Source organism: Populus alba, chromosome 1 (assembly GCF_005239225.2).
Source record: "Populus alba chromosome 1, ASM523922v2, whole genome shotgun sequence".
Lineage (NCBI taxonomy): Eukaryota > Viridiplantae > Streptophyta > Magnoliopsida > Malpighiales > Salicaceae > Populus > Populus alba.
In genome coordinates this window covers 35,197,627-35,209,398 of record NC_133284.1, presented here as the reverse complement: position 1 = coordinate 35,209,398, position 11,772 = coordinate 35,197,627, and the positions used below count along the sequence as shown (strand labels likewise).

The following is an 11,772-nucleotide window of genomic DNA, read 5'->3' as shown; positions in this document are numbered from 1 at the left end:
CCATCCTTTACACACAGCGGAAAAAAAGAAAAAGAAATGCAAAAATCCACAAAAACAAAGTATGGAAAAGTGCTAAGCAAAGCTAACAACGATATTGTCAAGTGTCAACACCACAAACAATCTTCTCCACCTATATAATATATATATTAACCCTCAGCCTCCCTTGCCCCTTTTCTTATGCACACAAAGATCCTCTCTTCTCTCTCTAAAGCCACACGAAACGAAGACATAGAAGCAGCAGATAAGAGATGACTGAAGAAGACGAGTGGGTTCATGTAGCTTTGAACGATGACACTTTAGTGGTGGAGCTCCTTTTAAAGCTAAGCCAACCAGAACAACAACCACCGCCACCGCCAGTAAGGCGACGGCGACGTCGTCGTTTTGCGGCGGATTTGGCGAAGGAAGGAGCGGTTCTGGCTTTGAGCGTGGACTGGAGCGTGAGACAACGACGCTCTTCGTCTAAGCAAGTAACGATGACGAGGAGCAAAAAAGGTTCTGATTCGTCGTCTACTCGTGCGAGTCCTACCACACCGCTTTCATTTAGCGGTGGCACCTCCGTCAGCGGTGGTGGTGCTGGCGACGGTTTTGATGAAGCTACTACTAGCGCTTGCCTTCCCGCTAAGTTGATTGCCACCTCGAGATCTAAGGTTTGTTTGGCTCTTTTTTTGTGTTTTCTGACCCGGTGAGTTGACTCGGTGGTTTTTGTTCTTGTGTCATTCTTTTGCTTATTGGACAAAATTGCCCTTTGAAAAACGTGATATTTATTCACATTCGGTTACGGTTTAGGAAGTTTTTATAGTTTTCTTTTCTATTTTTTTAAATAACGATTTTGCCCTTATTGCGTCATGCGATCCATCCTTCGTGAATTTAGACATTACAGGATCTGTCGATTCTCCGGTAAACAGTGACACCGTTTCACATCATTTTGACTGAAATACCCACCTATGACTTTCCATTTCTACTCTCTTTCTTTCCCTGTTTTTCATCTTTGTTTCCCGAGAAAAAAAGAAAGAAATGCGACTTCCGTCCGACGTACTGTGGTCATTTAGAAAATGACGAAAATACCCTTATATTGAAGGGCATTTTTGTCCACTAGTCTTCTCCCAGAATCCCATGTTAGTAGCCGAGGTAATTGGACACGGGCAAGAAGGGCAGTTTGGTCATCATTGAAAGTGGAGGCAGCAGGAGCAGCTGTTTTTATGGGTGGCGTGTTGCCGTGGCAAAAGAGTTGTGATATTGTTAGTGGTTGTATTTGCTTTATTGGAGAGATGATCTGGTGTGTGCAGCCGCAGTTTTCCACTTCCTACGGGTTCTTTTCTCACGTGAAAAGCACACAGCTATATCTAGGTGTTGAAGGGCTGTTTGGCGTTGCCATTTTTATTCCTTTTTTGCTTCAAATTAATATAAAAAAAGGGCAAGAAATTCGTGGTCACATATATGTTGAAAATGAAAACGGGAAAATCCTTTGGCTGGAATGAAGGGAAGAGGGTGATGCTTTTAGGTGGAAAATTGGTTGGGGTTAAAGTAGGGACCACATTGCACCGAATTAAAGTGGTATTTGGTGTACCGTTTATACACCTAACTCACAGCATTACTTAGAAATTAGAATGCGTTTTTGATAAATTGTTTTTTGGTTAATAGCTACTTATAATATTTTGTATATATATTTTTGTTAGCACTAGATTTTTTTATAAAATTTCTTTTACGTTTGATATTTTTTAGACAATGTTGTCGTGCGTTGTGAGTAACCCGCGGGTCTGGCTCGGCCAGTAGGTAATCGGAGGGCATTTTTTTTGGAACCGAAGTCTAATAGCTGGATGAAGGGTTCGTGGTTTATATTAGAAAAGGGTGGTATTTGATTCCACGTGCAGCATCCCATGTGACCTTTAGTAGGCTGCTGCAAATAGCCATTGTCTTGACCACGCGGCGTTGACTGAGAAAGTTATACTAGTATTTGAAACTCCAGTCATGTTCTCAAGGAACTTTCTCTTTGTTTTCTTTTCTTCTTCTTTTTCTTAACATGAACTATGTAGGACACATTGACGTTGCGTATTGAATGTGAATGGCTATGGTTGATGCATGTGCATGTCTCTAGTTTTCATGACTCTCATAGTAGCCGGCATTTATTGACTATCATAAGTGTGTTTACAGGGATAGAATATAATCTAGCACTTAGAAACCCAACGAGCAAAGTGCCTTGATGCAAGTGTTTCTTGTGTACGACCATAATGTTCTTGAAACACGGGAAATAATTTTGCTCATATATATATATATATTTATATATATAGCTATGTATGTTCGTGCTTGTGTACAGATAATTGTTGTTTTCTTTATGTATTCTCTTTTTATTTATTAAATAGCTGGCAGAAAATATTCTGTTTGTTAACTAAAGCTGTCACATGTTGGTGCATGTATCAGGTTGCTGCTGCAAGTGGAACACCAACCATCAAGAGGTCTAGAAAGAAGAAGGTAACACACAGCCACACATAAAATAATGATGACTATATTATTGGAAACATAGGCTTGATTCTGGTTCCACAATATCTAATCAGAATTCCTTAAGTTTCTTACATTGTATTTAATGTGATACATGTTGTCTTTGATCAATTTCTTTATGGGTGTCTTAGGAAGATCTGTTTCGTTGGTTCTATAAATTATCTCAGTCTGGCATGTAGTTTTAGTGATTGAACTAGCTTTACACCAACATTCTTGTTCATCTATCTTTTTTTTTTTATTATTATTGTTTTGCTAGCACTCTTAAAAAATTAAAAGGTAAGCATTCAACTGATGCAGTTGGTTCTGTATGTGACAACGTTGCCTTTTCTGGCAAGGAATATGAAAATAGTTGTGCTTTACGTTTGTTGTTTAATAGATGAATAATATTTGGATTGCGGTCTCATGGTGGTTTAAATTGTTTGGTTGCTGGCAGAAGTTAGTTGAGCTTAGAGAGGAGGAGATTTTGCTATTGAAGGAAAAAAGACATTTGAAAAATGTAAGTTGCATCAATTTCTTAGCTTTGAAATCTTGCCTTGTTCTCCTTTGTCTTTACTTTATGAGGCATAGGATCGGTGATCATTTTAATATATATTGTGCACTTCATTCATTGAGCAGAAATTGGAAACCATCCGTGTGAGTTTAGAGAAAGAGAGAGCCAGAAATGAAAGTTTGAAGAGAACGAAGGTGAACCTGTTATTCCTGCACACTCATTTTAATTTTTTTTGTTTTCTTTCTTCCCTGTATCAAATTTACTTTGTTTTAGTATTTTCGTTTCTATTTCTGTTACAAATTGAAGTATATTGCTATCGCTAAATTAACACTATTTATTTATGTATGCATTTTTGTACTTGACTTCTTAAGTTGTGTGGCCATTCATAATTGATTGAAATGATCACTTGACAATGTCACATGCTTCTCTGTTACTGAAACTACTGATTTCTTTTGACAATCCTAACATTTTTTTTTATACTGGTCTTGTAGTTCTTACAGAAATTAAAGCTTAAATGATTAAACAGTTGTATGTAAATGAATTATTACAAGAATTACTGAAGCTTGCATATAAATCTTACTCAAACTAACAAGCTTACAATATAAACTTAACTTGTGGTTCTGTGTTTTTTAACCTTAGTTTTTTAATACTTTTTGCATCCCCTGGTAATCCATGTTTGATGGTTTGTCTGGTTGTTCCTGTCCAAGGCCTCTGGCAGGGCTTATACGTGATTGCTCTTTTTTTTTTATTCGTTTAGCTGTCCAGCTACAGTATGTGTGATTTTCCCCCCACAACATAACCTGTTTGTTCAATTTCTTAGTGTTGAGGTGCATCCTGTAATATTTGTTTGCTATGCATGCAATTATAAGCATTATAGTATAATCTGAGCGAGAAATAAGAGACATATCACTTATAATTGAAATTCCTTTGATATGTTTAATTTTGTTAGTTTTTGTCCTCCCCCCCCCCCCCCCCAACCTTTTCCGACAAGTTTACAGCATGAACTGAGGTTTGCATAGATGTAGATAGGTAATACACCATCAAGAATGTGACGGTGATTCTGTTTTTTTCTTGCAGTTTGATTTGCTATCACAGCATAGACCAGAGATATTCACAGCTTCTGTTAAATCAGAAGATGTTATTTCAATCAAGCCTCAGGAAACAAAAGTAGCCTGTGATTCCACATATTCAGTGTTGCCACACAATGTTTCTTTCCAGTTACTGGAGGATGAAGGCAGGAAGCCTTCCTTTGCGCTACCAGACCTAAATCTACCTGTTGATGGTGATTCAGGCTCTGGCATTTTGGGCTGAGAAGAATCAGTTCTATACTGGTTTTTTTCCTTTTCAAATAATACATGTTTCGGCACCTCCTAACAGCATCGCATGTTGAGTTGATGTAAGTACTAAACCAATTACCTTCACGCTACTTGATCTGTACGTGGATACTTGTTTTTACACGTGAAGTACTGGGGGTAGTGTAGAGATCCTAATCTTTAGTTTCAGTTTACATTCTTTCTTTGAGCAGATTTCTACACACTTCCAAATTCTTTGGGGAAAACCTCATTCCTTCCATTCTAGGATAGGAAATAGCAACAGATAAGGTGTAATTATAGTATCAGGTAGTCAAATGTCTTTCTACTTGGAATTGAACTGATCTAATTAGATTTTCTTCTCCTTGTTTATTTTCCCAGTATTTTGCCTGCCATAAAATTGCCATCTACTTATTTTTGGAGCTTGCACTCTGCTTTTGAATATCGGTTCCATGCATTTGGCTGCTCCGAATTTGGGTTTAAATTCTGTTTTCTACAGATAATGTTCCAGTTAGTTGTCTATCCTTTATAGTTAACTGCTTATTTACACAAAACAATAATCTTTAAAACATGATTGTAAAATCTGACTGAGATAAGGCTCGAGTTATAGGTCAGATGGTTGGTCGAGGTCACGGTTTTTCTTAAAAGGATCAAAATGACAATTTTTTTTTTTAATTTTAAAAAAAGTTAATTGTTTGAGGATCATGTTTTTAATTGGGTTAGACCTAAGTTGATTGGTCAACAAATCAACCTAGATTTTTGCGCGTGGCAAGTACCAATAGTGCGGGAGAAAGAAAGATAGAGAGGTTAAAGAACCAAGTGTGGGATGCAATAGTCGACACAAGTGTAATGCATTGTTAAAACTTGTAGGAAAAGTTTGTATTATTCTTCCTTGAACTGTGGCAAGAAATGCGGTGGTCAATTCAAGGGATCTAAAATTTATCGCTGCTCATGAGAGGGACGCAAGCACATAGATAAGTTTGCAGTAATGGGGGCGTTGGCTGTTTACCACTGCGCCTAGCTGGTACCTGGTATAAGAGTTTGCTCTCTATATTTTAGCTAAATTTTAGTTAAAATAGCTAAAAATCCATTCTAGCTAGAAAATAGCATGCTCTTTAAAATAGAGTCATGAATATTTTATTATTATTTTCACATTGGTCAGTGCGTGAAAGAAAAGGACACAATCTTCAAATTAAAACATCAGCCCGGTGTTAAGATGACGAGGTAATTTAATTGCTTGCTGAAGGAAAGAATAATCAATGGTATAAAACCTGAACCTTTCGAGTATCCGATCTGCTGAAGATTACCTGGTTAATCATAGGTTCTGTTGAACCAAGAACATGGGATTAGACGTCAGGAACATGTTACACAGGAGCCTAAAACTGCTGAGTTTAGAAATATATTCAGATGAAACATAAATTGAAAGCTATCAGCTCGTGCTGGAATTGGCAGAATGAGCACAAACTCAGCCCAAAGTAATGGAAATCAAGCAAAAACAACGACAAACATTTTGCATATGCACAATGCATCAACCGAGACAATCAATTGATGAACAAGGAATTGGAATCAACATTGGGATGAACGAAAAAGCTTTTTATTACAAGAGTTACAGAGTTTAAGATTTATCGAATTGTCTTTACCCAGAAAAAAATCAAACCCACTTGACTTCCAGAGAACCCCATCATTGTTTTGTCTTTGAACCTCTTAAATTATCAAACTTTAGAAAACCATTAAACCTCTAGAATCAACGAAGTCCAATTCTGATGAGAGAGAGCAGAACACCAAACAATGCCAAAAAAAGGAGCAAAAAGCAAAGATCTAAAAAACCAAAAGAAAGCAAGAAACTTTAAGATGCCATACCTCTTGTGCTGATGTAATATTTAAAACCCAGAAATCAAAGGAGAAGAAAGGGAGAAAAAAAAGGTTGTTTTGAGAGATTGAAGAGACAGAAAGGAATCAAAGCTAAAACCCAGACATCTTCTCCCTCTTTACCTTCTCCACCCCCATTTGGTGTGTACTAAGCACCATAATACTTCCTCTGCCTTCTTTTTCCCGCGAACAACGGTGCCCAATCTTCTCTCACGCGCCGCCAGCTATCAACAACTGAGGAGTGCTACAGTACTCGCTATATGTAGCGAGCACTGTTTATTTTGCTATAAAAGCTAGCCAAGTAGATTATTATTATTATTATTATTTAGCTTCCGCTAGCTATTATAGCTAAGAATTTGGTTTAGCAACGTGGATGTGGATGCTCTTTAAAATTATATGTGAGATGAACATAGAAAGTCATTAATCATATTCATGCTCTTTAAAATAAAAAAATCATTAATATATTTTTATTATTTAAATTATATGTGAGATGAACATTTTGTTATTTTATGTTGTTTATTGCTTCAAATTATGTTAATGAATGTTCTAATTATTTAATAGCAATTTTAAAAATATTTTTTTTTTATAGTAAAAATTTTAAAAAATACATATACTTTAAGAAATAATAAAAATCTAAACTATTTATACTAATTATTTAACTTTTTGTCTTTTTTTGAATCTTTTTCATTTTGATAAGCCAATGATTATTTTTTTTGTATTTCATAATACGGTTAACCAACATGTTAATTAATCAATTACGATAAATTGGATTGAATGTTGTAATTTTTCTTTTGCAATACATCGACGTGACGTGAGCGTGGAAGGAATTCTCAAGAATCACTTTTCCTTTTATAAGGGCTAATAACATCATTTATTTTGGCTTTTTGACCCCATATTGTAGGGTAAATCTTGAAAGATATGAAATACCCCATTCCAAGCCGTAATGTTGGCTTGAGCAACACAACATCAATGAGAATCCAATGCCTCGAAAACCTAAGGGTTCCTTTGCAAGGTTTGTCCACAGAGGACGAGTCAGGGACCTTGTTACAAGTTCACTCCTGTCATTAGCCCTGCCTTCAACAACCCCCTTTATAGTTAAGGTAACGTTTCGGGCATTGCCAACTCTTATAACGTGACAGGCGATGTGTACAAGGCCCATGAATGAATTCACCATCGTATGATTGACCAACAATTAGTAGCAATTCTGTTTGAAAGGTTCCTTATCCTCAGCCTTCTAGTAGAAACAAGAAGGGTCGTGCCTCAACATACCGGTTTCTTCCACCCTTATTTAATTGTTCATGACTTGCTTCACCTTCAACAAGCTTATGTCTTATAGAGCATACAAATCTTTCCATAATGGATGTTCCCTCACTCTATTTATCAAATCCTTTGAGGAAACCTAAAGAGATTTGCCAGCCTTCTCTGGACAATATAATTATCTCCTGGTAGAGAGAACTACTTGCAGTTGAGAGGTTGAGATTGAAGGAGTCACTTTATGTGCTAGGACTTGCTAAGGTGGCAAGGCCAGATATTGCCCTAGGATGTCAACACGGCTTATGTTTAAGGCTTGTACTTGATTGATAAATTGTTTAAACTTTAACGGAATAGACATGCCAACAACCGTATAGAGGTTCATGACATGTCCCATCCTATAGGTTTTTTGATTGTCTATCATTAATTGTAGAGAATAGTTGATGAAGGTTTTTTTTATCAGGTTCCATAAATGACTTCAATTAATGGTGTCTCATAATCCAATATGCTCATGAATAAAGGTTTTTAATTGTTTGATAGAGGGTGATTACATGTTCAAGTTAATATTCCTTTCTTCAGACTTCACAAAGTTGATGATTGGTGATCAAAGACCTAACACATGCAAAACAATCCTTTTTTATAGGATTTAAAGACTCTTTTATGATAAAATCATTGACTTTTAATAAGAAATTTTAATAAATAAGAGAATAAGCCTTAAATTCTAAGAACCATTATGTTTGTTCTTACTTGTATAATAAACCTGATGGTATTAACAGGGGATGAATATCATTTATACAATATATATATATATATATATATATATATATATATATCTTACACAATATTAATGTAAGCTCTTAGGAGACTTTTATATACCTAGGATGTAGGCAAATGATCATTCTTGACTTATAATATTTTATGTTTAAAGATATAAGAATAAACAAACAAATCCTCATGACCTCATATGGGGCCTACAAAGATGATTAATTCTATATGTATTTGGACCTGCATTGATTCCAAATCCAAAGGTGATAGGTTTGGAAACTTGCTAAACCTATATGTACTTGAACTCAATGCGTAATGAACCCATAGATGTTGGGTTTGAGATCTCTCTAGAACCATATGTATTTGACCTTAGCGTGTAGCTAAACCCACCAAGTATATTGGATTTGACATCTTTTTAGACCTATATGTACTTGAGTTTAGTGCGTAGTTGAACTTAATGGTCTTAGGTCTATCATCTTGTCGAACCTACATATACATGTGCTTAACATGGAGTTGAACCCAAAAGTGTCAGGTCTGACATCTAGCCAAACCTATATTTATTTGGGTCTAGTGCGTAGTTGAACTCAAAGGTGTTGGGTCTGACATCTTATCAAACCTACATGTATTTGGGCTCAATGTGTAGGTGAACACAAGGATGTTGGGCTTGACATCTCTTTAGACCCACATGTATTTGAGCTCAACATGTGGTTGAATCCAAGGATATTATTGGATTTGGCATTTTACCAGACTTGCATGTACTTGGGCTCAGCGTGCAGCTGAACTCAAGAGTGTTATGCTTGGTATCTTATTAGACCCACATGTATTTAGGCTCAATGTGTTATTGAACCCAAGAATATTGGGTCTGATTTCTCACTAAAACCACATGTACTTGGACTCGATATGTAGTTGGCATCTCATCAAACTCATATATATTTGGACTTAGCGCATGGTTAAACTCAAGGATGTTGGATGAAAATAAGTTAAATCCTTGTCATTTGAACTATATTAGGTTATTACCCTGACTTAAACCATTTTAAATATGTACTTATGCATATCAAAAGCCTATTACTCAAGATGCTAATTCAACCATCTTAACCTCTCTTTTTTCCTTGCAAGAAGACCGGCGCAAATGGCCATGTCAAGGAGAAGGCTTCTGTTCTTACTGAAAGTGAGGCCACATAAATGCTCCCATTACAACTCTCGTTTGTAAGCCAAGTCATTGTGTACAGGCCTGTCAAGCTGCCATTCAGGCATTGTATGGTAATCTTTCATAGTGTACTTGGGGTAGTGATAAGAAGCATTTGAAAGAAATTAGCACCATTCCTTTTCTTCTTATCCATCGTCTCTAACTAATTTCTTTTACACAATATCCTTAACTTTCTAATAACTAGTTTAGGTTGGAGTTTTCTAATTCTTGATTCGTGGGAGAAAGTTTCTTATTACATAGACGGACTCATGGGTGTCAATTGTTATGGCTGGCTCCATTTGCATGTTAGGTGTCATGCGAATCGGTTGGTTTAACCTCTCATGAGGTGCATTGTAGTTGTTTCTCTAGAGCTGTAGGGTGTGTGCGCCGGCCAGTGCAGTGGCATTGGGCAGAAGGAAGGAGAGGGCAAACAAAATTTGCAAAACTTTATATTACGAATTTAAGATGATGAGCCTCTTCATTAGTTACCAGAGATTTGGCCACTACTACAAGTAGTGAATGTGATTTAAGTGTTAATAATGGTATGTTAAAGTTGGAAATCCAGTGGTGTCTAATTATGGATTTAATTTATTTTTTTATCTAGTAGAATTCAAACTACAAATCAAGGTTCGAGAAGTAACCGTCTTATGAATTTTTAAATTTTTATCATAATCACAATTTTCTCTCCTAAGATTTCAATCAAGATAGACAAAATTAACCCACCAAAACTCCATATCATATGATAATGCCACTTAATTCTTAGTACATGTACGTGATGCAAAATGAATTTTACTTCGCATCATTTCAAAACTTTTGGTTAAAAACTAATTAACCAAATGCATCATCTTAGCTTGTAGAAAAAACCTAGTTATAGTTATCGAAGTGGTTTTCTAAGCGAGCCCTAATAAACGGCTCAAGAACTCTGTTTTCCTTTGGTGGAAGAATCAGGCCACAGAAAGGCTTGCATTACAAACTTTCTCTTGTAGTCCAAGTTACCATGAGTAGATAAGCCATAGGAAGCCAGGAGAAGGTCAATCTTCGATTCAGGCATGTCTTCATAATCCTCCTTGGTGTATTTTGGGTAGTGGAGTGGCATCTGAAAGCTGCTACCGGTGTCCTCTTCTCCGATCAACTTTGGGAGCAAACTACGAGTACTGGTGGTACTGGGTTCCTTGTTTTGTCTGTTCTCCTCTTGCACTATGCGGCAGCCACAGTTTTCCTTGTGGGTTCCTTCAGGAAAAAGAAGAGTAAGACCAGAGACGTAGCGACCGCGCCCCATGTTTTTTTTTTATTAGCCTTGATTCCACAAGAAGAGAGATACTAGTCTTGATTGCAGCCTGTATTTTAAAGAGGAATGTTTCCTTCTAGCATCAGGAATGCTAAACGGGAAATAAAGACCGACATATATAGAAACAATTGTGGAAATACAAGCAGTAACCCTAGTTTTTAAATTGGAAATAACTATTATGGAAATATATGTAGTAACCATAGTTTTTAAATAGGAAATACAATGCTTTGCTTTATATCACGTTTTATGTCCAATTTGTTTCCTTTTTTTTTTATCTTATCGGCAAATTTTTTTTGAATTTTCACTATCTCGAAATTCTTTCTGCTAATAAGAAGTGGAATATTGGCATTTTGGATTCAACGTGTTGGAAATGGGGCTGTAATATGCATTTTTTTTCTACAACCAAATCAAAGAGTGAACGTATCTCATGCTTTGGCTATTGCTCTGAAAATTTTGAGCTGTAGCAATTAAGAGTCCTTTGCGTTATAAATTTATTTAATTAATATGATTTAAATAAATTATAAATAAATAAAAAATTAATTTTTTTTATTTTTCTACTCAAATCTTAATTTTTTTAGATTTAATTATTGATTTATGATGGCTAATCAAAGATTGATAATTATGAGAATTAATTATTATTGGTTTTTCAATCTTTTATCTTCTAAAATTCATTATAAAAACAAGGAGGTAAAGAGGTAAAGAAGAGTTTCTAACTTGAATGTTTTTTAAATTTTTAAATGCTATTTCTCACCTTATTTGTAGTGTTTTTTTTCTTCCTTTTATGTTTTGATTTTCCTCCTAAAAATCTAAAAATTTTGGTTCACTGCTTTGCTAAGAAATAATTAAGTTCTTTTATTTTAGTTCAAATATCTTAGTTTGGAAGTGCATCTAAATCAAGATGATGTTGTTGGAATCTTGAAAGCCATATCATAAACATTTTAATTGCACAAGTGAGGAGTAATAAAGTTTTAAGGACAAAGAATTCATCTTTGACAATAGCAAAAGATTCATTATTTTAGAGTGTTTTAAAAAAGTAAATATCCTTTTTATTTTAATTTAAGCATATTTAATTTTATTATTAGTTTTGGTTTAGTTTGGTTTCAGTTTTGATTTTTTA

General features: G+C 35.4%; 2 protein-coding genes across 3 annotated transcripts; one reads left to right on the top strand and one right to left on the bottom strand.

Annotated features, from left to right (window-relative positions):
* On the top strand, window positions 1–4,654 carry LOC118055259 (uncharacterized). 2 transcript variants are annotated; one of them, XM_035067099.2, is made up of 5 exons: window positions 1–647; window positions 2,419–2,469; window positions 2,933–2,992; window positions 3,112–3,180; window positions 4,064–4,654. In XM_035067099.2, exons 1-5 carry the CDS (start codon window positions 249–251, stop codon window positions 4,295–4,297), a joined length of 813 nt encoding a protein of 270 aa, XP_034922990.1. In that variant the 5' UTR covers window positions 1–248; the 3' UTR covers window positions 4,298–4,654. The 2 variants fall into 2 exon arrangements, with proteins under 2 accessions (XP_034922990.1, XP_034922989.1); XM_035067098.2 differs by having other exon boundaries at window positions 4–647; window positions 2,930–2,992.
* A 5,626-nt stretch (window positions 4,655–10,280) lies between these two features.
* On the bottom strand, window positions 10,281–10,646 carry LOC140955220 (uncharacterized). Its single transcript, XM_073407255.1, has one exon. It carries the CDS (start codon window positions 10,644–10,646, stop codon window positions 10,281–10,283), a length of 366 nt encoding a protein of 121 aa, XP_073263356.1.
* Between the last annotated feature and the right edge of the window lie 1,126 nt (window positions 10,647–11,772).